This window comes from Tauraco erythrolophus, chromosome 17 (genome assembly GCF_009769465.1).
Source record: "Tauraco erythrolophus isolate bTauEry1 chromosome 17, bTauEry1.pri, whole genome shotgun sequence".
Lineage (NCBI taxonomy): Eukaryota > Metazoa > Chordata > Aves > Musophagiformes > Musophagidae > Tauraco > Tauraco erythrolophus.
Window position 1 is genome coordinate 16,069,027 of NC_141481.1, and position 27,860 is coordinate 16,096,886.

General features: G+C 48.0%; 2 protein-coding genes across 2 annotated transcripts; both read right to left on the reverse strand.

Moving 5' to 3' along the window:
* Positions 1-21,038, reverse strand: TELO2 (telomere maintenance 2). Its single transcript, XM_086622508.1, has 21 exons — positions 20,951-21,038; positions 19,833-20,217; positions 19,046-19,323; positions 17,860-17,928; positions 17,046-17,193; positions 16,371-16,473; positions 15,531-15,599; positions 14,337-14,478; positions 12,993-13,129; positions 12,368-12,456; positions 11,537-11,647; positions 10,828-10,913; positions 10,433-10,524; positions 9,274-9,390; positions 8,213-8,284; positions 7,508-7,678; positions 6,686-6,777; positions 5,722-5,821; positions 4,218-4,282; positions 3,477-3,592; positions 1-330 (listed from the first exon to the last, which is right to left on the reverse strand). Exons 1-21 carry the CDS (start codon positions 21,036-21,038, stop codon positions 227-229), a joined length of 2,634 nt encoding a protein of 877 aa, XP_086478634.1. The 3' UTR covers positions 1-226.
* Positions 20,542-27,196, reverse strand: RNPS1 (RNA binding protein with serine rich domain 1). Its single transcript, XM_009990732.2, has 7 exons — positions 27,119-27,196; positions 26,604-26,759; positions 26,126-26,317; positions 24,279-24,381; positions 23,340-23,493; positions 22,717-22,858; positions 20,542-21,426 (listed from the first exon to the last, which is right to left on the reverse strand). The coding sequence occupies exons 1-7, from the start codon at positions 27,187-27,189 to the stop codon at positions 21,321-21,323; spliced, it is 924 nt and encodes a 307-aa protein (XP_009989034.2). The 5' UTR covers positions 27,190-27,196; the 3' UTR covers positions 20,542-21,320.
* Positions 27,197-27,860: the final 664 nt, after the last annotated feature.

The following is a 27,860-nucleotide window of genomic DNA, read 5'->3' on the forward strand; positions in this document are numbered from 1 at the left end:
TACCTTCCTGCATCTGAACACCCCGTACCAGACAGCAATAGCTCACTACATTGGCCTCCACTACAAAGTCCAGATGTCAAGTCAGGTTCACCGGCGTACAGCTCTGCACCCTTCCCCCTTCTTCCTCTTCTCCAGCCAGGTGACTGCTGACGAGGCCCCAGCAGTGCCTACACACATCCAGCTGGCAAGAGTACGGCAAGTAAAGGTCACTTCTTCTACCCTTCAGCTAGGAAGGGACAGTTTTGAGTTTCTTTTTCAGGTTCTCCATTAGTAGCAAGTTCTGCAAGGCCAGCCTCCTGCAGTCCCCATCCGGATCTTTCTCCACCACATCTGTAAAAGAAGCAGCCACTGTTAGCTGGGAAACAGGAAAAACTACTCTTCACCTAAGACTTCTCTACTGTTTCACTGACCATCACAGAACAGCACCAAATGCAACAGCAGATGCAACTACATCTGGGCTGGACAACAGCACTTGCAGAAATTATGTTAGACGAGGAGGCGAAGATGCACAGACATGATCGTCTTAAGCAGGGTGAGCTTAGCTGGGCCCTGACTGGCACAGGCAATAACGCTCAGTTCACTCTGCAGCAGGCATGAACAGCTGGGTTAAAGCACTATAGAAACTGCCTGGCCTTGCATTCCCTGGGATAACCTCCATCCCAGAGTTTACACTTGAGCCTTCGAGCGATACATAACCTTTCTAGAGCTGATCTACCACCATGAGTGCAGTTTGCAATTAGAAATCCACTTACTTAAATGTCTAAAAGTCTCCATTCTGCCAGTTCCTGCAATCTACACAAATGCTTAGTGCTCCCTCCCGAAATCTGTGCTCACGCAGCCCTTCAAACGGGGGAAAGGAGGCGGCAGGCCCCAAGTTTCAACACGTTCTCCACTCTGAGAGATTAGTCTTCTGAAAAACCAGTAGGTCTTTCACACTTTGTGCAGTGTGTAAGGGAGGGCCTGAAGCTGCTTCCAGCAGCTGTTATTTCAGGGGCCCTTAATGGGCCTGCGAAGTAAAAGCCAGGATGCACGCAGGATGTCTGAGCAGGGGGAGCCTGGCAGAGCAGCGAGCCCGTGTCAGGATATCCTGTACGCACAAGCGGTGTGCTCAGAGCTCGGTGCTGTCAGCCCAAACACATGACTCATTCGGATGGACTGAGCCTATTTATAACCTCAGCGAGAGCTTCACCATGGTGTTTCCAAACTCCCTCTACAGAAGGCAAAAGGGGGAGGCTACAAGACAGATTAATCCAAGCTCAAAAGCTAGGAGACTGGTGCTGGCACAGAGTCTAATTCCATGAGCGTGGACCTTGAACAGGTGCCACCAAAAGGGAGGCACAGGGCACTGGAGTATCATTCGGGTCCTTACCTATGACAGAGCTCTACAGCACTTGCAAGGGGTAGGGAATTCCCTCAAAGGCAGCTGCTGAGGAATCAAAGGAACTATTTCCTAGAAATATGTAGGTATTCCCTCCCTCCCTCCCTCCCTCCCTCCCTCCCCCGGGAAAGAGTAGGCTGCTCAGTAGCAGGTCCAGCGGGGCATTAAGGGCAATGACAGACATGTACAAGGTGGATCCTGACCCCTCTCTCCAAATGAAGCATCCCAAAGTATCCACGAAGCAGACAGCACTGAGACAGTGCAGGAAGCAGTTCCTTACCCCAGGCTGCGAACACTTTCTAATGGGGAGCAGTTCTAGTTGCAGCCCACAGGCGAAGGGCAAGAACAGCCAGCCACCTTCACACGGTGAACCAGAGCAATCTGCACAGGCTGGGGTATTATCATGACAAACTGGAGAAGATTTTTAGATTTCTACTAATTGCCTCATGGATAACATTTTCTAGCCCGCTGTTCCTCATTGTGCTTTAGCCACAGCCAGAGAAATTAGATGCTTTAAGCTGAAACCCAAGAAGGGGTGACTCCTCCTGGCTCTTGGGCTTGCAGGCTCAACAGCTTGTCGTTTTTCCCAGCTGCAGCAGTAGATCCAACACATGACACCTCCTGCAAATCTTGTCTGGAAGCGTCAGGAAGCAACAGCACGTCTGCTAGCTCAAAACCATGATGCAGCCACAAAAGTAGGTCTCCAGTGACTGACTTCACGTGTCGGAGCAGCCCGGTGCCTCCCTGGGATAGCTGTTTTGCCAACCATCTTCAAACAAAGAGCAAGGGCATTGCCCAAAAAGCTGCTGTGTTTCAGGAAGCAGCTCTAGAAGGACGTGCAAGTTTTAAATTGCACTTAAATCCTATCTGACCAGATATGGAGCTGGGTTGTATTCTTTAAGGTATTCCTACAAAAATTTCTGCTTCTCCACAACACACACAATTGTGATCTTACCCTGCTCTCATTCCCAGCAGGATTTACCGTACAATTTTCGTGCAAAAGCACTGCATGTAAAGAGATGGCTGTTGCACTACCTACAGGCATAAAAAGATGCTACCAGCTCTGTCGTTGTCCTCCTTCCAAAAATAACTCATTAAAAACAGATTACGCAGACCCTCATGCTGCAAATGCAGTTATAGCATTCCTGGGAAGGCTTCACTTGGTAACAGCAGGGTTAACTGCAGAGACAACAGATTCCTCAGAGCACACCATGTCATGGGAAAAGTAAAGTTTTTGGTCCCACACGGCCGCTCTCTTCCTTTTAAAGGGCACAGAGCTGCACAACCTGCAAGGATCAGAGGCCAGCTGTGTCAGCCTTGCTTCCTGCCTGCTCCCTGGGAGAAGCCAACCCACCAAGAGCAAGAAAGGTGAAGGCAACCAACCCAGGGAGTCACAAAGTCCACTCAGAATACAGTGGAGGCTTCAGAGCTACGAAGCACCCAGCGTTATTTCCTCTTGCACTCCCAGCACACCGTGATACCTGGGCACCAAGGTGTGCCTACCAGAACCCACAAAAGAGCTTGTGTTGATGCCAGGTGAGTTGGGTGCAGCACACAAAGTCATCTGCTGTCTTTCATAGGTTGTTCTTTCCATCAGCAATGTGAAGTAAGAGATGGGGTCACGGTCTTCTCCAATTTTTAGCACTAATGAAGCCCACCTTCTGTGCACACGGTATAAACAGGCCATACAAGCCTCATGTTCCTGCTGGTCAAAATCACTGCCTGGATGCAACATGCAATATGACAATACTTTCTGCAGCTTCACAAGATGTACGGTTGGATGCTTCGACAGAGGAAGGGGACACACACTACATTTTGGGACTTTTTTGGTTGGCCTGTAAGGTGAGGATAGTCACACTTTGAAATGCCATTAGCAGCTCTCAGCTGATGCATTAGATACCTCAGTAACCCGTCTGTACAACACACAGTGTGGTCTGGTACTTGCCCTAAACTTACAAGCGAGTGATAAATATGCTCATCCTGCAAATCTCTGCTGCACACCACCAGGACGTTACTGCTACCATCACAACTGAAGAGATGCTGCACAAAGACTGCACCACTAAGCAGAAAAACACTGGGGTACACCACCACATCTTACCTCCCAGCCAGGACTGAGTCTCCAACAGCTCTTCTGTCATGTCTTCTAGAAGACGCTCCGCAGGGACACTGAGGAGCATGGAGGAGACACACGACAAAAGACCCTGGCGCACATACCTGTTGGAGAAAGACTGAACTGGTTAGAGCCTGCAGCTTCATGCTCTACCTTGATTTCCTCACCTCAGGGGTTCTCCAGTTTCAAATGTTTGTGCTTATGATGACTTTTGCCATATTCCTACTGATTAGGAGTGTAGTCATGCACCAGCTGGCAGAGTGCTCACATACAGAGCCCCTGCCCTACTATGGTGCAGGGGTCTAGCATAATTCAGAGTCCTGGACGAGTCTGAGATCAGAACAGAAACTGGATGCTTACAGCATTTTAGCTACATGTCTTAATTCCTTTCCAGGGTTGAATGCTGGAATTGAATCTAAAGTTTTCTGACCTCCCTGAGTAAACATAGATAAAACTATCACATGGCTAGTAGATCAAGAATTTTGTCATGCTTTCTATAGGTAATGATTGCACCTTCACACTAGAAGACACTAGCCAAGTTCATACGTCTGACATTAAAGCAGTACCATTAAATGTTCTTGCAATACTCAGCCACAAGAACACAAGGCTGGAGGGGAGCAGAGAGTTAAGGGTTAAGTCATTGACATTCTTGGTCAGGACAAAGACAAACCACGCTGGAGACTGGCTCGCAGCTGATCTTTAGAAATAAAAGCTACAACTACAACTCACGAGTCAGTGTGGAAACGCAGAGCCCAGACAAACTCCAGCAGTGCCTTTCCCATGGCGGTAACTGCCTGCAGAACAGAATTGGGACAGAAACACTGAACACCTTCACACCCACACCCCCTGCAGAACTGGACCGTACACTCTTGTGAGCATCACCGTTACAACTAACGTTATTGTACAGATGAGGAAAATGACGCAGTGAAGTGAAATGATGTGACCAGCCTCCCATGGAAGCTGAGAGGTTTTCTTCCATAAGAAGCGGGGGAGCTGAATCCCACGTCTCCTTTCTGACCATTTTTGCCCTTCCCCAAACTTCTCAGCGCACACATGACTCAAACTTGTTGCCAGTCTAAGCATAGCAGGCCCCAGAGCACACTGCTTTTTCAGAAGGCATCTCAGAGTTCCCAGGTTGGATCTCTCTGCAGCTGTCTGCAAGCTCATGCAGCCTGACATCATCTACCTGGACTTATCCAAAGCATCTGACACTGTCCCGCACGACATCCGTCTCCAAATTGGAGAGACACGGATTTGATGGATGGACCACTCAGTGGATAAGGAATTGGCTGGATGGTCGCACTCAAAGAGTTGAGGTCAACGGCTCGATGTCCAAGTGGAGACCAGTGACGAGTGGTGTTCCTCAGGGGTCAGTACTGGGGCCAGTGCTGTTTAACATCTTTGTTGGTGACATGGACAGTGGGATCGAGTGCAGCCTCAGCAAGTTTGCTGACAACACCAACTGCGTGGTGTGGTGGACACGCTGGAGGGAAGGGATGCCATCCAGAGGGAACTGGACAGGCTGGAGGTGTGGGCCTATGAGAACCTAATAAAGTTCAACAAGGCCAAGTGCAAGTTCCTGCATATGGGTTGGGGCAACCCCAAGCACAAGTACAGGCTGGGCGGAGAATGGATTGAGAGCAGCCCTGAGGAAAAGGACATGGGAGTGTTGGGTGATGAGAAGCTCAACATGAGCTGGCAATGTGCACTGGCGGCCCAGAAAGCCAACCGTGTCCTGGGCTGCATCAAAAAGACATGGAGCTGTTGGAGCGAGTCCAGAGGAGACCACAAAGATGATCCGAGGGCTGGAGCACCTCTGCTATGGAGACAGGCTGAGAGAGTTGGGGCTGTTCAGCCTGGAGAAGAGAAGGCTCCGGGGTGATCTTATAGCACCTTCCAGTACCTAAAGGGGCTACAAGAAAGCTGGAGAGGGACTTTTTACAAGGGTGTGTAATGACAAGACAAGGGGCAATGGATTTAAACTGAAAGAGGGGAGATTCAGATTAGATCTAAGGAAGAAATTTTTCACTCAGAGGGTGGTGAGGCACTGGACCAGGTTGCCCAGAGAAGTTGTGGCTGCCCCATCCCTGGCAGTGTTCCAGGCCAGGCTGGATGAGGCTTTGAGCAACCTGGTGTAGTGCAAGGTGTCCCTGCCCATGGCAGGGGGATTGGAACTAGATGATCTTTAAGGTCCCTTCCAACCCAAACCATTCCATGATTCTGTTATTCTTACCATAGTGTTGACAGCCAAGTACATCAGGATTGCTAAAGTGTGAACCAGTCTTCCAAGAACAAAGTGATCTTCCCCCAGGAGATCAAATGTTGTCAAAGGCCTGCAAGTGCAAGATACACAGTCCTGTAGCAGTGAGCAGGATGGTCTGTGCATCTTTGGAGCAGTCAGGGTAGTTATGCAGGGGGAACTGTCCCCCACAAGCCTGAAGCCCTATGACAACAGTGATTATACAGCAGCCATTCCTGATTTAACACAGGCCACAGCTGTTTGCTCTCACCTTTGCTCCCAGACCAGTACTATCTTCTACTCTTACAGCAGGTGGCACTTATTCTACCAACAGGCTTTACGGAGAAAGAACAGCATGCAAAAGCTACACCACTGCCATACTAGATCATTAATCATTAAGACTGATATTACAAGAATCTTGATTCTCATGGAACCAATTACTCAGCCTTCCTTAGGCAAGCAAAGGTTTAAGCAATTTGTCAATAATTATAATAAACAATTATTAGTTAATTAAACAATAATAATCAACCACCATAAAGTGGTCACGAGGACCAGCCCAGGTGACAGGCCCTAACCTGAGACAGAGTTAATTTTCGTGAAAGACCGAGTCCTGCGGTTTTGTGTGAACCTCCCAAGGTGGAGGGTCAGCCAAGACAACTGGTTTGGTACTGCCAAAATCATCCGCCTGTCTACCTGCTTACAGGTTCTTCTTCATAACGTATCTTGCTTCTGCAGAGCCAGACACACTCCTGTCCAACAAGACTCCACAGGGTAAGTCCAAGAGACCATCAGTCCCTCCCTCTATAAGCTTTATGGACAAGGCCAGGCACCAGTGTGGTGTCAGTGGACTCCCACACAGCTTCTGGGGGTCAGCCTGCTGTTCTGAGACAAGCAGAACAAGCAGAAAGGTTCGCTCTGGCAGCTGCCATGCCCACATCCCAAAGGTGTTGACACTCACCTGTCAAAGTGCTGAATCAATGGAAAAAAGAAGTGCCCAGCAACAGCACTGAACTCGTTTGGGCCAGATGCCAGTTCCACCTGAGGCTGACCCTGTGCAAGAGAGAAATGAAGTCTAGACACAAGGTGCAGCACCCAACTCTTCCACTTCACCGGACACTGTCAAGACTACGGGCTCTTTGCAGCCATCCCACTGTCAGCCACTGCTTGCTTGTATGCCTGTGGCTACTAGTTTCCAGACTAGCCAGCTCACTTCCCACTTCAGCTCCTCTCACATATCTAAATATTTCAGTGCAATATAGCTCAGTACTGCTGGGTCAGACACAGGAAACAAGAACATGCAATGGATAAAGGAGTTTTGAAAAGCAAGTTCTCCAGGAAAAACCACAGGGGAGCTCTGGGAACTAGGAAACTGGCGTCGATTTATCTTCCTGAAAACTAGGAAGGCCGAGACAGTTCAGCCCAGAGGCGGCTGTCTGACGGAGGAGGCTCTGGGATCCGTGAGGTGCAGCCACAGCTCCCTGCAGCGGTCAGACACGCTCAGAACAAGCACAGAACAGCAGCAACTATCCCTCAACACAAGGCAAGGAGTTCACAGTGCATCTTCCTCTCCCTGCTGGGAGAAGACTACAGGAATTAGTACTCTGCACTGAAAGATTCAGCCAGATACCAAGATAAATTTATATTTGAAGTTACACAGTCTTTCCTTTGGATTGGGCCCAATTTCCCAGGAATTTTGTTCTTTCTGGACAGAACTACAGCAACTCCTAGCATCTCTATTTTTGCAGAGTTTGACATTAGTTTGTTTCTGCCCTGGCCTCACCGTAGCAAATCTCCGAGTCTTGCTTTTGATCCTCTCATCAACAATTCTTCTCCAGTCCTTAGAGCTGTCACTTCCAGGAAGGAGCTGGATACAAGGTTTTTGGCTACCGGAATGCTTGGTCTTCCCATGGAATTTGGGATAGGACAGTTCCTGAGCTGCCAAAACCAATACCTAGATGAAAAAGAGGGAGGTTCTGTTAAAAAGGGGTAATCCGTATACTAGGGAGCCCCAACAAGAGTTACCTGCACCCAAACTGGCAGGAACAGCAAGGCAGAAAAGTTTAGGATGAAGAACAGCAAGGCAACTGACCCCCAACCAGCCAACTGGCTCCGAGGCAGAAACTTGGTCACTCAGCCCTGAAACAGAACAGTGGCTCCTTCTTCAGACACAGTAAGTGACATGACGTAGGAGTCACAGGTGGATTGCTGTCTTCCCAAAAGGGAAGATGCAACAGACTGATGACATGTTGGGAAACAGCGCCTTCTCCTAAGCAAATGCCCACCATGTGTTTTGCATTCTGTGGGGAAGGATCGCTGTATGACTGGAGTGAACAAGAGGGGACTGCCAGGCACAAATGCTAGTGAAAGAGATTCCCACGCCTCTGCCTCCTCCCCCGAGCAATAAAAGGAAACCCCGTGACGGCTCAGGTGGCACCGGTGCAACAAAGGCCCAAGGACAGTGGGCACTGAAGAGAAGAGCACTTACGTCGAGAATGTCCATGCGCTGACGAAGGCTGTAGTTGAGGGAATAGAACTGGGAGGTCAAGTACTTTGCCACCTGTACAGAAAGATCAAGGTGCAATGGACACAAAGCCGGGCTGGCAACAGCCCTCCCACTAATTCTAAAAGCAGTCCATTTCAGAAGAAGTCCTGCTTCTTGTTAGTTCCAACAAGCCTCCAAGAGAGGGGAAGAGACACGCTGTGCAAACACGGGAAGTTCAGACAATTACACTGCTAGATTCTCACAAAGGAAGAAAATGACTAATGGGGCTTTGCCATTCTTCTCTCCCTCCTGTGCAGAGGCTCCTAAACAACTGCCACAGCAGCTCTGGCACTTTGAAGGAGACCTTACTGTGGCCTTTCCATACCTAAAGGGGGCTTGTAAGAAAGATGGAGAGGGACTTTTTACCAGGGCCTGTACTGACAGGACAAGGGGTAATGGTTTTAAACTGACAGAGGGGAGATCTAGACTGGACCTAAGAAATTCCTTACTATGAGGGTGGTGAGACACTGGAACAGGTTGCCCAGAGAAGTTATGGATGCTGTATCATAGCAAGTGTTCAGGGTCAGGTTGGATGGGGTTTTGAGCAACCTCATCTAGTAGAAGATGTCCCTGCCCGCGGCAGGGAGTGTTCGATGATTTTTTAACGGTTCCTTCCAACCCAAACCACTCTATGATTACAATCACCAGTCAAGTCTTCTTCTAGAGAAGCCCTTTGTGTCTCAGCCTCCCTCTATGTGAAATGATCTCCCTTCAGTGCAACAACTCCTCGCCTAATTTGCCTTCAGGTATACTCATATTAACAGTCTCCAAACAGTTCCTCCAGTCTGTTACAGCTCTGACAGTTTTTTTTTTTCTTTCCTGTTCAGTCATCCATCGTAGATTCTTCAGTACATAGCCCATCTCTGCATCAATGCTGTCAGACATGAACTAGCTATGCTACCACACTCTGACACCTGCTTCTAGCAAGCTAGCAAGAGACTTCAGCTGCTTAAACTTTTGCCGGTGCATGACCTGGAAAAAGGAAAGCAGTAAGAGGGACTCACGGGTACTGGATCTGTGGTTAAAACAGCTACTTGAGCTCTCTGACGGAGCTCCACAAAGCCTTCAATGCACGTCTTCTCCTCCAGATGCAATAGTATTTTTGCCAGCTCCACGCTAACCTGCTCAAAATATGAAAAAAGGAATCAAATCCCTCCAAGTGTTTTCTTTCACACAGGATTTACACAGCAGCATCCATTTTCCATTTCTAGCGTTTAAGCAAAGACAATGAGGGCATGGAATATAGGCAACATCTTAGGAGGCAGAGAAAACACATTAAGCTAAATGCCATTCAAGACAGATTGCTCAAAACACTGAACAAACCCCTACGCTGATTTCTCTGTCCATGTCCACGCTGGCTTTTTGGACAAGTGGTGGCATCATGACATAGGAGGACTTGTCACTACGACGGATGGGTGAAAGGGAACAGCACCACACTCAAAGCCCATGCAGCTCAGTAACACAGCTGATGAGCAGCAGCAGGCTGTGCATTGCTTACCAGACTACACCCCTTCCCTTTCTCAGCTGGCAGAGGCAGGTATCTCTGCCACCTCAAGCGTTCACTAGCAAGTGGTGGTGAGCACTCATCCCACCAGTGACCTTGTCCCACGTTCCTCTTACTTGAGCTTTTCATCTTGACCAGTACAATCCAACTACTCCCTCTGGAAGACATTATGCTAGTACAAGCAAATAGGGAAAGTCCATTTGATTTTGTCTCCCTTTTTGCTGAGGACTAACAATTGAATCCAATTTCAATTCAAAATCAATGAAATCCAAAATGAAAATCAATTGGTCTGTGGAATTTGTGGCTGCTCTGTAAACTGCATTTCCAATGTATTTTCTGCCCAGCACAAAGCATGGAGCATCCTCTGCTTTCTCACACTACTGGCAAGCTCTACTTGCAATGCATTTCATTTTCAGCACTGGAGCTGCTAAATGCTGTAGTGTTGCCAGCACCTTCGCCTGGTTCTTTGTTCCTTTGTGCTCTGCAGCCTCACCTCCAAAGCAACTAATTCCTTCTATTTCCCTTCCCAAGTTGAAAGCTTTACATCCAGGTACACACGAGCCTGGCCAGCTGCTCTACTGGCATGTTTAGTCTCCTCACGAGGGCAAAGGATAATCCTGCTTTACAGCCCCCTGGTAACTCAGCTCGTGCTACTTCACCTCTCTCGTTGCTGCTGGATTCTTTCGCACCAAGCTCTCAACAGCATTGACTGCAGCTTCCCATTTGTCCACATCTTCAGATCCTGTCAGGACTGAAGGAAACCAAACGACAAACAAAAGCCATTAACAGAATGGTTGTGCTTAGGGGTACACACACCCCAACTTTCTTCTGCCCATAGTTCGTCTTGTTATAGGCAGATATCATTGACCTAGTGCACGCCCAGCGTTAGGAACTAAATTGAAATTACTCAGAAATCACAGTTCAACACTTAGGCCCAGATTACTGAAATCCTACAACTTCTTCGGATTAGCTCAGAAAAATCCCAAACCTACACAGAGACCACTCTTCCAAAACCAGTAAGAAACAGATAAAGACTCAGCCCAAAATCTCCTACCTTCAATACAGTCTCGGATATACAGAGGAGCCTTAGTCTTTAGTTCTTTATCCTCTGACATGTCGTAAGGGATGAGGTCATCATCACTGTAGAAGAAATAAAGGCAGGAGTTAGTCTATAAAGCATAGATTTCTTCCTTTCTCCAGCTATCCACACAAAAGGGAAAGAGCCAGCACGTATATTGTCGTAACACTGTCACTCGTGCATCATCCAGCAGCACTGCTGAAGCCTAGCCCGAACGGCTTCCTTAGGAAGTCCTATGAGTTAGTCTGGAGCTCAGTGAAAGAGCAGTTCTGTGACCAGATCTGGAGCTGGATCTCCTTGTCAAGTGCAGGAAGCAGTCAGGTGACCCAGAGACTAGAAGCTGATTCTTGAGATTTCTTGTATGTATCGGTAAAGTGACAGAATACGGCAGATCCACTATTAAAACGGGGAGATATGTCTCTGAATTCCAGGAAACAGGTATGAGTCAAACGGAACAAATACAATGGTTGCACACAACGCAGGCTTTGCTCAGATTATTGACTAGCACACTTGCATGCAATTTCCTACACAAAGCCCTATTCTGCTGCACAGCACTGAGCTGAACAAGGTCAGGAAGCACAAGATTTGTCAAGAAACGCAGCTACCGATAGCTCCCTTCTCCCCGTGCCTGCTCTTAAGAACTCACCATTTGTTTTCCATATTCTACCAGTTTCTTGCTCCATACCTGTCCAGCTCGGCGTCTGACTCCTCATCTGGGGTCACAGGGGCTGCTGTACATGACTTCTTGTTACTTTCCAACACCAACGGCTGTGCAGCATCTGCTTTCTCATTTCTGCTTTGAAGAACAAGAAGTATCAAAACCAGTAAAGTAACAGTCCTTACTCACATGGAACTACCCGCACCACCAACCCTTGCTGCTGAAACAGAGTGGCAGACAGCTATTTCTGCTGCAGGCTCCCACCTAGCTTGGCCTACACAAGGAGCAAAGTCCTGGGATGGAGAATGGGGTGAGGGGGGGGAGCGAAGCAGAATCTCTTAACAGAAGAGTAAAGGATAACAAAAATTAAGCTAGCTAATTTGGTGTGTTCCCCCTGCACTAACCTGTACCTGACTGCTAAGGAAAGACTCGTCTGCGACAAGTACATCACTCTGGCCTGCACTATATCTGAAGCTGTGAATGAAACTCAACAAACAGGGGAAGAAACATCTTTAACCATTGCTAGTGGGATAAATACAACAATGCAGAATTTTTTTTCTGTCTCTGTACTTATTTCTGTGGACTTTGGCATTGTCCTTTCATCCCTCTGCTTCTCAAATGCTGTCTCAAACAGTCATCTATGCTGGTTATGGCCCTAAAATGGCAGCAATAAATCTGTATTTCACTGGAGTGCTGGACGTTTGCCAGTAACACGAGGTGCTTCAAAGAGCCTCCGCAGGTGGCTTAAGAATAGATAAGACATCTTGAATATCATACGCAGTTCTAGTGCATAACTCCAAAAAAAGGTATGGAGAAGGGCCAAATATGGCACGGAGATGAACGGTAGCAACATCTTACTCATCATCTGGAAGGCTGGAGACAACACGGAATGGCGGAGTCTGCACCAGAAGGGACTTCAATTCTCTCGTTTCATCATCTTCTTCATACTAAAACATTTAAATTTAAAACATTTAGAACATTTAATAAATGGCAATGTGATATAAGAGATGATGCAGGTTTTTAAAGAATGTGATTTAGTCGCATCATTCTTATAAACTCTAGAGGAACTAGCAGAGCATATATCCTCGTACCAATCTTGAAAATCTCAACTCAGAGCAGGTCTTCCCACGTGCCAGGAACTGAACGTTCACCGCTGGTTTAGGTTTGAAGTTCTCTCTCAACTTCCATGAGTCAGATTCCGATTCCCTCATGCAATACGATAATCCTCTAGGAGCCCTTTATTATCATCAGTTTACCCTGAACTTTGTCCTCAGATTACCCTCTTAAGGTCACCCTCAGCCACCTGGCTATTTTCTACACAATTGTTTTTGTAAACAGATATCCTCTCTTTTTGAAAGTGTTGCTGCCTCTCCTCATTCCCAGATAAGCGTTAGAAGTTGCTATAATGCCCTGGATCATCTGGTTCATAGCTTTTACTTCCTCTAAGCCCTGCACATCAGACAAATTTTGTTACAACATTCACCTGAAACTTCAGGACAGGCCCATCAGTGTTTATTTTTGAACTAATGCTCTCTGCCACGATCATTCCCAGACGCCGTATTTGTGGCAGACTGCTGTCCAAGTGGCATTTCACACCCTCCATCATGCTTGTAAGAAGCTCTGAAAAAAAGAACACACAGCACATAAGCAATGACAGAAGCAAACATCCACTGGTTCCCTGAGATGGCATCTTCAGCCACTCGCCACCCAATACCAGGCAGAAGCACAGGAAGGGCCCACGCAGCTGTGACTTCTCTTCCTGCAGTGGCAGTATTGCCCTTCAGCACCAATATAATAAAAACAAGCTTTTCCATGAGGTACAAAGTCAACAAAACATTACAATATATTGTAAATTTGGAATATTTTGGTTTCCACTGAAACAAAAAAGGATGGTAAGTAAAAGTAAGCTAAAGATGGACTTGAGAGTGCTTCAAAGCCGCTTAAGTGAAGTGTCATATTTTGAGGAAGCTACAAATTCTGACCATGGAGGGAGAAATCTCCCTCACCACCAGATAAAGTGGAAACAGGCAGATAACACCAGTACTTCTCAGTCCAGAGCTTTACTGGGCAGCCTTACTGCTGTTAGACTGACCTCCTTCGACTCAGAAAAGCTTATCTTTGCAACAGCTGTCAGACAAAAACCAGATCATAAAACTGCCATACGTTCAGTAAATACCAGGTCACTTATTCACCTAAAGAATTAATTCTAGAATGAAACACATTAACAGGTCTTACAAGTCAACCTTTGTGCCCTCCAAAAGCCACACACACAGAAAAGTAACTCTAGACACTGGAGACTGAAATTTTTTTGACTGCAACAGAACCAGAAATTTTTAGACCGGGACCCCAATGTGAAATTTTTAGACCAGGACCCCACTGTATGAACACAGATCAGGAGGTCCTTGCTGGTAACACCATCCCTACTCACCTCACCGCTGAGGGGAGCAGGATGACACGCAGGAACGCACACGGATAGTCAGAGACCAACCAACCAGCTTTTTATCCTTGGTGTACTTGCCCTGTAAATTGAAAATCACACTATTCCTCTAACCAGTCCCAGAGTCAAGCCTGATTTTCCTGTGGCAAAATTTCGGGGTTCCTAAACCACTGTTCAAGAGCCTTAGTACAAAGACAGGGTTCTCCAATTTTGTAATTTAAATCTGCGCGCTTGGAATTATCTCACATCAGCGCTAAGGAAAAAAGAGCATTCCAGGAGGCTGCCCCGTTTGCCAAGACGAACATGGCACAATTTTGTTTATCCACTGATCAAAAAAAGACGTTTTCCTACTCACAGGCAGACCTTCTGTCACACAAATCACCCCCTCACCTTGCCTGCAGCTCTCGATCTCCAGCTCCTTCAGGTGGGAAAGGCAGATGAGGATGGCCTTGCTAATATACTGCTGCTGCTCCACTGGGGAGTGCTTCACAGCGCTGCTGCTGCCCCAGGTCTCCAAGAGCTCCTGCAGAACCTGAACCACAGATCTCAAGTTGGCTTGAAATGGATCTTTTCTACACGAGTAACCTTGGTTTTGAAGCAAATTTTTGAAACATGCTTTCATACAGCACATTGTATATTCTGACGACCTTAGAGCTTCAATATATATTACTCTCTGTATAATATTTATCACTTTTAAATTAAAAAAAACCCCATTCTGTTTAACAATATATTAAACAAAGGTGGTATGGAGTTCTCAGTTGGTCAAACACAGTGTGTTAGGATTGGAAGGGACCTCAAAGATCATCTGGCAGGGGGGTTGGAACTGGATGATCTTTGAGGTCCCTTCCAACCCAAACCATTCTGTGATTCATATCTCCCAGTGAACCTGACACTCTCTACAAACAGAGCTAACTTTATACTTCAGGGCCCAAAACACACTGTGTTTGACCAACTCAGAACTCCACACCACCTTTATTTAATAAATTGTTAAACAATGTTTCAGTTTTTCATTTAAAAGTGATAAACATTATATATAGAGTAATATATATTATAATCAAAACCCAGTATGATTATTATATGGTTTCATTCCAACCTTATATAGCTGCCAGTGCTTCCAGATAATTAGAATAACAAAACAAAACAAAAAAGAAAAAAATTGACAAAATGGTGGAGATTTCCAGAGATATAAATTTTCTAGAAGTTCCATCACATTGCTGACTTTGAGAGGGAAAATATCTGCATCCCCACTGAGGAAAAGGCAGATGAGAACGATTCTGAAGCATCAACCATTTGGCACACAGACAGCTCTCAAGCAGCTTCATCACTTGCTGCCATCTGCCCCGCCACACAAACAGGGGATGACAGGGGAAGCTGAGAAGGGTGGAGGACACAAGACATCTGTTGGGTTCCAAGCCTCCATAGTTTTGCTACTTGGAATACAATTTACCAATTAAATACGAAAAACTAACGCCAGCAGTGCAGAAAGTCTTTGATTTGTACATCACAATTTACTTGTGATATGGCAGGGCTTCCCTCACTCATGAACAGGAACAAACGTGTCTTAGAGAGGTACCAAAACCTTACTTTGATCAACAAGGCGCGCCGAAGGCTGTCCAGGGACAGGTAGCCAAGGAGGTTCTGTAGCACTGCAGTCTGCAATGGAAACCACAAGTCTTGCTTTAACTGGGCATCAAGCTGTCACCCAGCAACGACACGTGCCTGTTTGCACTATGTTAAACTTTTCATTCTGAGAGACTGGGTGACAGCGTTCAGAGACAGGAAAGTAAGCAAATTTTGAAAAACAACCAAACACACAGATGCAGTTGCTGATGAAATACACGGAAAACCAAGAAAGGAATGCAGCATAGTATTTTTACCATCAAAACCAGTTCAGCACAGTCCCAGGCAAACATGGAACATAGAAAGAGAACATCCCTCACAACACCACAAGCCACAGAACACCTCCTAACACCTTGTGACAAACAATAAAAATCCTAGTCCTCGTCTCATCTCTTCAATGTAATCCTTATCCCTAAGGGTGGGTCATGGCTTATTCAGTCTCTTCTTGCAGATTCTAAACTAACTAGATGGCTCCAGCTCCCCAGAACACTGAAAATACGTGCAAATAACCACTTGGATCCAGGAAAAGAGTACAGGAATTCTGCTCATCGCCATCAACACTGAGAGAGCACATGAACCCCAGGATTTCAAAGCAACCATTTACCACTCCATCTTCATTACATTCAGCCGAGAGGATGCAGGAGAACAGCTGCACAGCTCAGGTACCCGTGCAGAGACTGAGGGCTGATTTCAGAATGAAGAGCTAAATCTTACTCCAGATGACCTGGAGCTCAGCTAAAAAACACATTAGCACTTGGAAAAAAACAGGGATTACTGCACCGCTGTGCAATGCAGAGGCCTTACCGAGTGGCAATACTGCAAGAGCAGCAGCTTCTGTGTCACCACGAACTGAGCTTTCTTGTTTTTCACAACAAGGTTCCCCAGCAACCTGGACAACACGTCTGCCCTGGCAAGACAGGTCAATAGCAAAACGTTAGGAATCCATGTAATTACTGCCACGCTGCCACTAACCGTAGGAAATTCTGTGAGCAGCTGTTTGCAACTAAGTCACAGAATCACAGAATGTTTTGGGTTGGAAGGGACCTCAAAGATCATCCAGTTCCAACCCCCCTGCCATGGCCAGGGACACCCTCCACTACACCAGGTTGCCCAAAGCCTCATCCAACCTGGCCTTGAACACTTCCAGGGATGGGGACGCCACAGCTTCTAAGTTGTAGATGTTCAAGTCTTGTTCAAGTCTCTAAGACATCTTTAAACTTTAAGAGTCAGTAATTACAAAGAATGTTTTCATTTGTCTTTTCACTGCACGTCACAACAACAGACCTTTAAGGAATGGTGCAGGTTCTGAGGGGGAACAATCAGCTACTTTCCCCCTAGAGTCTCTCAGGAAACAGCACTGTAAGAGACTGCCTTCACAAACACACACACCCCAGCACCTTTCAGAAACCGATTCTGCAAGGATCCGTGAAAAAGATCCCAGCCTTTGCTCTGGATCAGGGAGGAAAGCAGAGTCCTTACCCGGCTGCTCTCTGCACAAAGCCAAGGACCACTGCTTCCATCCAGCGGTCTGGCACGCATTCGACCAAGCGCCAGCATATTCTCTGCCAGATGCAGTCTGACTCGGTGAGGTCTGTTAGGCTGGGCACCAAAACGCTCAGGATTTCCTCTGGAAGAAAAAACAGGTAAACACACAAGATAGAACTGGTGCAATGGTACTCAAGGTCAGCCTGCAAATTTCCAGATGCTTACAAGATGAAGAAGGCCAACGTCCAGTTTGCAGTTCTAAATTGTTGCTGTGGTAAGAACTAACCTAAGCAGCCTAAGGAACTTGCAAGTATTCCTCATCGCAGCAAACAGCTAGAAAATCTTTCCTCTTCTTCCTCTGCCCTGTTAGCTGCTTCTGAATGCAGAAGGCTTCGAAGGTGCAAGCAACGCCAGACCGAAGGCTACTCGCAGGAGAAGGTTATTACGTACAGGCAGAGATTTATGCTGGTATTCACAAGGCACTTTCAGACCACTGGATGAAAAGCACTAGAAAAGCTGGTTTTTGCCCAAAGGGCAGGCTGAGAAGCCAAATAACCTCGTCAGTTTTTGAGAGGAGAACAGATCACATTCCCATGAGCCGACAGGAGAGCATCGACATCTATCAGATATGGAGTTCGGCAGCCTCAGAAAGCAGAGAGCAGCCTCCACAGTTCAACTCACAACCCCCCAGAGTATTACGTGGTCAGTCTCCCACTCTCCTGGCTGATCCCCATCATAGTCATCCTTCCGTACTAATACAGTAAAACCAACCTTCCCCCTCCCCAAGACAGTATCGTAAACCACTCACTTTGTCTCCCCTGAACGCACACCTTCCCCAGGACATGAGACACAAAAGAGATGGAGCAATCCAAGCCACCTGGAATAAAACAGACACAAGCTTAACACAAGCATCCCCAGCATCCTCCCACCAACCTTCAGAAGGACGCATGTACGCTTCTACAGTACTGAAGCCTGAAAACACAGATTATCTTCTCCTCTTCAAGCATCACCTCCTCCTCCTCCCTCCACGACCTGCCCTCAGGCACAAAACGGCACCCAGTATTATATATTAACAGTGAGGGTCAGAAGACTAAACTGGAAAGACATGGTTTTGATGGATGGACCACTCCATGGATAAGGAATTGGGTTAGGGAAGGACATGGACCTGTTGGAGCAGGTCTAGAGGAGGCCACGAAGATGATGCTTTGGGCTGGAACACCTCTGCTATGGAGACAGGCTGAGAGAGTTGGGGCTGTTCAGCCTGGAGAAGAGAAGGCTCTGGGGAGACCTTCCAGCACCTTCCAGTACTTGAACGGGCTACAAGAAAGCTGGAGAGGGGCTTTGGACAAGGACATGTAGTGACAGGACACGGGGAAATGGCTTTAAACTGAAAGAGGAGAGATTAGATTAGATAGAAGGAAGAAATTTTTCGCTCTGAGGGTGGTGAGGCACTGGACCAGGTTGCCCAGAGAAGCTGTGGCTGCCCCATCCCTGGGAGTGTCCAAGGCCAGGCTGGATGAGGCTTTGGGCAACCTGGTGTAGTGGAAGTTGTCCCTGCCCATGGCAGGGGGGTTGGAACTGGATCATCTTTGAGGTCCCTTCCAACCCGAACCATTCTAGGATTCTATGACTACAGCAGTCCAGTCTCACTTTTAACACAATGATCACAAAGACACTGGTTCTTTCAGTACCGTTTCAATCTTCCATACAACTACTTCAGCACAGATCAAGTCACCACAATTCAGCTTTAGCAACAGACAACACTTTAACAGCCTGTAGGATTCCAGCTTTCAGCGGGACTTTAAAAAGCCTCGGTCACCTTCCTCATTCATGGTGTCTTATGCTTCTAAGCATAAGGAACTCCAGCCCGAAGGATGGACATGAGGCTCTGCAACATCCATTATCTCTATTTCAAGCACCAGCCAAGGGGGTCCGTGCACAAAACTCTTCTGAGGAAGAGCTGTCCCCACAGCACAGCCCTCCTGCAATCTTACCTCTCAGAGAATCAGAGATCTTCTGCAGCACCTGGATAATTGCACCACCCAAGAGAGGAAAGTAGTTCTGTGGGAAGAACACTGGTGGGTTTTTCCCCTGGAGTTTGTTGCTCACATGATCTGGCAGACACACAATCTGGTTGAGCAGGGCCTCCTGCAGCTCAGGTGAGCCAGCTTGTGCTTGCTGCTGGCACACCTCCCACATCAGGGCTGAAATCCGTCCCTCCTGCAGGAACTGTTCCAGGATCTCAACCACCTCCCTCGGAGGAAAGCTAGGACTGGAAGAAAGTAACTGGAATAAGTCTCTGCCCCATTTAACTGATAAAAAGCCTCGTGTGCTATCATTTTTCTGCTGTGGTCTCACCGCTAAAGCACTGCTGCTCAGTCATACAGAATTTGGGCAATCTGGTGTAGTGGAGGGTGTCCCTGCCCATGGCAGGTGGGTTGGAACTGGATGATCTTTGAGGTCCCTTCCAACCCGACCCATTCCACGATTCTAATTTCAAGGAAAATCAAATCACACCGAAAGCAACTTTAATCTCTCCAGCTTCCTCGGCTCATGACGCTTCAAGATACTCAATGAGCACAACTGGGGAAGCTTCGTGGCCTCGGTGGGAAACGCCAGTACCGCGTGCGGGTTTTGAAACTGAGGAGGCCCGGGCAGCGCCAGGCCCCCCGCGCTCACTCATCCATCCCTGCCCCGGCTTATGCCGCCGGCGGGCACCCTCGGACCCCCCTCGCACCCCCCTCCTGCTGAGCTCCGCCCGGCGAGCCCCGCCAGACTGACCGCGGGGCGCCGAGCGCCTCCAGCAGCACGCAGAAGGCGGGTCCCGGCGGGGCCTCCACGAAGCAGCGCTGCCGCCCGCCCTCGGGCCGCGCCCGCGCCAGGCCCCGCAGGACGGCGCCGAAGAGCGCCCGCTCCCGCTCGCCGAGGGCGGCCGAGCCTCCCGCCGCCGCCAGGGCTTCCCGCACGGCGCCCAGCGCCGCCGCGGGCCGCCGGCCCGTCCCGCTCCAGCGCCGCCGCCGCCTCCCGCAGGGCGCGCTCCAGCGCCGCGGCCGCCATGGCGCTGAGGGCAGCGCGGCGGCGACAGCTCCGCTTCCGCCCGCCCGCGGCGGCAGCCAATCAGCGGCGCCGGCACGCGTGACGCGCAGAAAGCCCCGCCCACAACCGTCTTAAAGAGCCAGGTGCGCTTTAGGCGAGCAGCCGGAGCCCGCCCGGCGGCTCCGGCTGCGCTGCCCTCCCCGGTTCCACCGCCAGAACGCCCGGGAGAGGCGGCCGCCGGCTGCGCGCGGAAGAAGGGAGCGAGGCAGGCGGGCTATGAACCCTACTGCTTTATTCGACAGCGACTCATCCTACGCGAGTACAAACACGACCGGCCAGGCGGCTACAAAGTGATACAAACCCCAACAAAAATCCCGCAGCGAGCACGGACCCTACAGCGGGGCACCCCGCGCCCTTCCCGGCGCCACCCAGCCCACCCCCCTCCGCCCCGCGGTGCGCAGGGGCCGACACGCGAGGTCTGGGAAAGCAGAAGCGCTCGCACCGTTTCACCAGGGGCTCTCGTGCAGGGCGGTGCCACCAAAACCCTTCGAGAAAAGGTGACAGAAATCCCGTACAGGGGCAGCTACACATCAGCGCTCACAACCCCCTGCTGCTTCTTGCTAAAGTATCGCGCTCAGCGGGCTGCACCGCTGTTTCTGCGGTGGTGGCCGGGTGTGCGCGTTACGGAAGAGCTTACTCTGCACAAATCAATAACTGGTCGGGTACTGGGATAAAGCAAAACTCGGGATTTAAGTCTCGGGCAGATCTGGACTCCAGCTGCTCTGAAAAACCTTGTGCTGGCACCTGGGGATGAAGTTAAAGGCCTCCCTGCCACCCTACCCGGGGCTTCTGCACCAGCTCACCGTTTGCAAGCTCGTCTGTACAGCGTGCCAAGCGTTTGGGAACCGCCACGCCGCAGCCTGCTAACGGGGGAAAGAGCGGCTGCCACATCTTTCCTTCCCTTTAGCTGGAAAAAAAAGATGGTTTTGCAGCCTTTAAAAAGCAAAGCCATTTTTAAATAATCTCAATTAAATGCCAGGAAACTAGAAGCCCCCAGTGAAGGCTATCTACTGGCCGGGAACTGTCGCTCTCTCCTCTTAGGTTGCCTTCACTGCCAGGATTCTCTCTCTCTCTCACTCCTCCTCACCCAGACCCGTTATAAAAAAAAAAGGTAAAATATTTAGTCTGATGGGATTTAAGTTAAAAAATCAAAAGCTGTCCAGTCTTTTTGCTTTATCGCGAGGAGTTTGAGCTGGAGCGGCTGCGATGGCGCCTTCGGCCAGGAGATCTGGATCTTGACCGCCGGCGAACGGGTGATCTGCGCCGAGGAGACCGGGACCTGGCAGAAGGAGGAGAAAGCTTTTGTTAGGAGACAAGGGCAATAGGTTCCAGAAACCTGGCAGCTCATCAACCAACTTTTCACACAACACCTCCCCGTCCCCCTCCAAAAAACCCTCACACACCACAGTAGAAGAGCTCCAGTGAAACACAGCCAGCTCCAGAGAGCAAAAAGCCGATTCAGAACATTGACTACAGTGCAGGAATATCCTGGCTACCCTCCCTCTACTTCCAGAAGTTGAAAGAACATTTAATATCCAAAGAACAAACATGGATCCTGTCTTCTTCAAGCAAGACAAGCTCACATTCATTCTAGAGCGTTCTCCTTCACCTGAAAGGCCAGCCTGGATTCCTGAAACGCAGGGATATCCAGGGAAAGGATTTACATGAGCCTTTCCAAATCACAGGGACATTTCCTACAGGAAGTCTAAGCTTCCAGCTCTTCGGTACCACACCCGATCTGTACAGCCACCAGTAGGACACCAAGGTTCCAGGCACGGAATATGAACAGAGCCTCAACACGACAATAAGAGTCAGAAGAGGGAAGAAAACAAAACAAAACCTTCCTCAGGAGGGAAGGTCAAATCCAGCATTTGCCAGACCTCGGGAAAAGGCTGGTTTAAAGGAAAACCAACAGGCAGTGGATCTCATGCCACGTTACTGGTTCTCATTTTTAGACCTGTCGTTCGTAAGCTGTTTGGCAACGGAGCGGCTCAAACACGAGCTGCTTTTGCCAGCGACAAGAGTTTCAGTAGATTTCCAAGGCAAAGGAGCCCATCTGGACGCTGAGGAAGACTCCGAAAGTTGACTGATCTGAGCACGTTCAGGCAGGCAATGGGCACGTGCATGTCAGGTCACGTCCGGGGTCAGCCCAGTCTGCTCACCTGATGCAGCAGGACTGGTTTTTGGTCAGGTGCCCATTCATACGAGTAAGGGAGGGAGGTGCAGGGGCTCCAGAAAAGCAAGCGGCTGGAGCAGGCTCCCAAAAGCATTCCGCCAGTCAGAAGGCCATTCCCACTTCCCCTCGAAGCATTTATGCAGATTCCAGGGAACAGGCTGGAAAGCATGTGACATTTCCAACAGACTGCCTTCAGAGCGTAGGGCAGAGCGAGTCACCCTGGCACTAAGGAGTTACGAAGGACAATCCAGGTTCAACTGGTGCCCAGAAGGTGCTACTGTCATTTGGAGGGGAAAGCCGAGTCCCGCAGGATGAAACAGTCACCATGCCAAGTCTTTCAGCAATAAGGTGTTGTTACACCCAGAAGGAAACACAAATTGTCACAGCTCTCACCTTCTCCTCATGCGAGGAGGTGACCTGCGCCACATGGGTGGTGGTGGCAGCATCCTCCTGGGTGGGCTAAAGCGTCTGGGAGGCGGCCTAGGCCGTGGTGCCAGCACAGCCGTGGCAGTGATCTCCTGACCATCGATCTGGCCTTTTTAGGGAAGAACAGAAACAGGAAGAAGTAAGTATTTTCCAACACTAACATCCACACACCACTGTGTGGTGCAACTCACAGCTCTGTGAATCAGCCTACGGTGCCATTCCCACCACCCACCCAGGGGTTGTTTTGACAAAGTCCGCACACATACCAGACTTCTTAATCTAATATCCCATCAAACTGCAGTTCAGATGTTACCCGGGAAAGATTTTCATGGAAACTTTATTATTTTTAATTAATTTAATTAATTTTTATTACTGTTTGTTTTGAAAAAACCCAGCTTTATTAAGTTCTATGGTTTTTAGACCTGTCCTGAACCATACAAAAGCCAAAGCCGTTTGGGCTGAAAACAGATAGTATTTCAGATCAGTTCACCAAAGGCTTCCCCATCACCTCGAGCTCATTTTCAGATCAAACTCATCTGCTCCAAAGATTTTTAAAAGCACCCAGCCTCCTTGCAGCATTTGACACCTACCTCCATCCATGTGTTTCAGGGCTTTCTCAGCATCATCTGGATTCTCAAACTCCACGTAAGCATAACCTTTAGAGAGGTGTGGATTTAGCCTGTCAACTGGCATGTCAATCATTTTAATCTTTCCATAAGTGGAAAAAATTTCCATGATGTGATCCTGCAGAGAAAGAGCAAGTCTTAAGGCCACAGACCACACTCACTGACCAGCTCTGGCTGGCACTAGAGCGTTAAATCCACGGCACTAGATTAGCTTTAAATCAATGCCACCATCAGGAAGGGACGTATTTCACTGGCCAGATGTGGAAAGGATTATCACTGCGTTCCCTACTATTGTTTATTCAGCTCCTTCTCAGATTGTTCCAAACCTTCAGTTCCAGCAGCATGACTGCTGGACGTCACACTGGCTACAAAAAACACGACTAGCGTGAAAATTGTCCTGGGGACATGAAAAGGGAGCTCACGCCCTCACCTGAAAACTTTTAAGGTGCAATTGCTAATATTTTTTAAAAAAATATAATCTTTTCAGCACCCTAAACCTTTTAACTCTGAAGATCTTTAAACTGCATTCTAGCAAAGACAACTCACACCAGCCCAGCTCTCTTCAGACACCAAGAACCTCCAGATATCCTTAATGCCTCCAAGGTAATTTCAGCTATTGTGCCAACTTCCACAGTTTTCTTCCTAGCAGGGCAGGATACAAGCTCTGTAACGCTGACAAAGCAGACAGACCTCTTTAGGCACTACAGTCCCAAAAGCTTGCTCTGTATCTGACTCAGTAAAATCCTACCAAAATTTTCCTCACTGATAAATTGGGACTCAAAGCAAGAATTCCCAACAGCAAGACTCTAGCAACAAAAGCAGCTTTGAGAGCTTTGAAAGAGTCACTCACACATCCTCACAGAAAACATGCAAGCTTGATGTTACAGGGAAGCACACTGTTACCTTGGTCACGTTCCTAGTGAGCCTTCCAACATGCACTTTGGTAGGTCTGGGGGATGGGCTCCGCCTCTTCCGCTCCTTTTCATCTCTCTTGGGTGGCTTGGACCTGATTTTGACAACAGAAAACATTTGCAGTTTTCAGGGAACACACAAGACAAAACCAAGAAGCCAGTCGTTATCACATGATAAAAAAGTACCACTTTTCTTGGGAGGGTGTCTTTTTTCTTAAGAAGTTACAGGTTAGGAAGTGCTGGGCTGGTGGTGAGAGTGTTCCACTGAGAAACACCTCAGGACTCGCATCTGCCTTGTCTGCTTTTGCTTTAGAACCTTCTGCAATTTGAGAGCCTTTTTGTGAGTTTTCAACTTTACTGCAACTAGGGTAACAAACACGAAATGTAGCAAACACTTCTATAAAGCCGTTTGCCATAGTTAAAGCATTTCCCAGTTGTTAAAACAAAAAACCATTCTTTGCCTCAACGCTTAAACAGACAAAAAGAGGACATAAACACCAAAGCATACCACAACCAGGCACATTAATGGATCCAATGATTTGTGTTTCTGGATATTCTGTTCACTCCAGGGGCCCAGAAATGTCACAGTTTAAAAAAAAAAAAATATTTAAGTAGCTGCATATCACAATTTTTTTTGTAGTTTTTCTTTTAAAAAAATCTGGAATGTAACTTTAATACGTAAAAAGTTCAGTACGCAGAAAATTTATGTTTATGCTTCTTCCTAATCTCACTGTCTGTAAATTGAGGGATATATCAAAATAACTCACACTGGATTATAATACTTCAGTAGATTTTATCAGCCTTCAGCACCTTACCTACAGAGTTATCCAAAGGGAAAACTATACGGACATTAACGGAGTTTGATTCCCACCCTTACAGGAAAACGCTTCCTTTGCCTCCTCCCATTTTGGTTTTTTTATACGTACAAATATACACATACACATGATTACACATTTACACCATTTTCGGCTCTGACTTTTCTTTTAGTCTTGGCTGTAACTTACAGGAATCAGAGCTTTAATCTCACCTAGGGCCCATGTATTCCCATACTATTGGGGAAACATTGATTTAAACTGCCTCTACAAAATATAATACGTGGAAGTATAGTTATGTAGAGCTGCAGCTCTGGGGCCCCCAACAGCAGAAGGACATGGAGCTGCTGGAGCGGGTCCAGAGGAGGCCACGGAGATGATGCTTTGGGCTGGAGCACCTCTGCTATGGAGACAGGCTGAGAGAGTTGGGGCTGCTCAGCCTGGAGAAGAGAAGGCTCCGGGGAGACCTTCCAGCACCTTCCAGTGCCTAAAGGAGCTACAAGAAAGCTGGAGAGGGGCTTTGGACAAGGGTGTGTAGTGACAGGACACGGGGCAATGGCTTTAAACCAAAAGAGGGGAGATTTCCATGAGATCTAAGGAAGAAATTCTTCTCTCTGAGGGTGGTGAGGCACTGAACAGGCTGCCCAGAGAAGTTGTGGCTGCCCCATCCCTGGAAGTGTTCCAGGCCAGGTTGGATGGGGCTTTGAGCAACCTGGTGTAGTGGAGGGTGTCCCTGCCCATGGCAGGGGGGCTGGAACTAGATGGTCTTGAAAGTCCCTTCCAACCCAAACCATTCTAGGATTCTATAAATCACTCTTCAAAAATAAGGTTTATAGTCTCTCTTCCTACAGGGTGTATGTTTTGATTGTAAGCAGGAGGAGCACTCCCATTCTAACAAAACACAGATATCTTAAGTTATAGAGAAAGAAAATGGTCCTCAGATAAAAATCTATTCTGATCATCATCTTGCATTCTACATGGAAATTAACCTGGCGTCTGGTATTCCTAGAAGGCAAATGAAACTCACTTGGAGCGGGAGCGTCTCCTGTTGTCATGCCTCCGTCGAGATGGACTTGGAGAACCAGAGGAGCTGCTGGAACTGGAACTGCGTGAGGTGCTGGAGCTCCCAGAGCGGCTTGAGGCAGAAGAGGAGCTAGAGCCGCTGCTAGAACCAGTGCTGGAACTGGACCCTGAACTGGAAGTTGAGCTGGAACGGGATCTGTTGGCAGGTGCGGGCAATAAAAATGAGTGGAATACCCAGAAAAGGAACAGCTGAAAAACTTCTGATCGTTACAGAGAGCGCAACTGTGAGTCAGAACAGTGCAAAGGGACTCTATAGCTCACCAAACAGCCACAGGAAACTCATACCTTAAAAAACCAAAACCCCTTAAGTGAGACAAAACTGCACTCTTGACTAACCCAATGTCAACGAGTCCAGGACCCAGGGGACAAAACGTACCAGAAATCAAACTGCTGGTTTCTGAAAAGACTGCAAAAGCAACTACCTGGTACTGCTGCTCCCACTGGAAGCACTGCGTCTTTTGCGCGTCTTGTCTCGACCACGATCCTTTTCACCCGATTCCTTGGTGCCTGCTTTATCCTTGGACCGGTCCTTGGATTTCTCTTCAGACCTATCCTTGCGCTTGGTCGGGGAGGGAGCCCTTCAAGAACAAATTGCAGAAGATGTTGTTTAATATAGAAGACCACAAACAGCAGAAAACCCACACCCAAACAAAGAACAGAACAGCAACTCGAAACATTGGACTTCAAACGTAACTCAAGATCACCATAGCTGCAGAGTCAAAACATTAGGCAAGTCTGGAGCTGCTAGAAAAAGGAAAACGTTTGACATTACAGAGCAGCTTTGAGGGAGACAGCTATAGCATACAGAAATTCTCCCATACAGAAATTCACGCTGGAAGAAGTACATTTTCAACTCCTCACCCTCACTGGGAGAGCCCTAGTAGCCTACAACATCCCCAGTTTTGTTAAGCCTAGAAAATTTGGACAGAATTATTACCTAGTGTTGGATTTTTTATTATTTTCTTTGAGTCCTAGCAAACTCTTCTTTTTCAATCCTGAAAACTCCATTTCCCCTTCGGAGGCGTCCAAAGCAGCACCGAACGGGCCTCACTTATCTCAAATCTCACTTCTAACTCCTCGACTCTGAGAACCGATCCCTAATCGAGCGCAATAAACTCCACAGAACAGCCTAGTGACAAGACAAAAGGGTTTAGAAACAAGAAATTAGCAGATAGGCATAAAACACCAAACCTGCTTTGCAAGAGTAGCAGTGCACTGGGCATCAACTGGTTTCTAGAGAGTGACTGTACAGTTACACACACTGGCACACGGCCGTTAATGGCCAACCTGTGTGCCAGCTCACACTGGCACTGTGTGCCTCATGGAAAAGTCTGCATCCATGTTTAAAGCTATCGTTTATTCACAGAAGTACAAAGAATGTTAATTACCCAACCAAAAAAATGACAGAGGACATCTATTTTCTCTGCAAGATGTACCTGCAGCTCCTGCCTCTTGACAACAGCCTTGTCTCCAGAGGAGTAAGTACTGGTTTTCTCCAAAGCCAGTACAGCACGGATTTGTCAGGAAGAAAGGGCTGTTGAGAACAAAGCCCCCACGGAATCATGGCTGCTTTCAACAAGCTGCTCCCAAAGCTCTGGCAGCCTTGGAAAGACCAGATTAAACAGCCCAGTTTGCTGCACTGCTGCAACAGCAGATTTGACTTTAACTTCTTCGCAGAA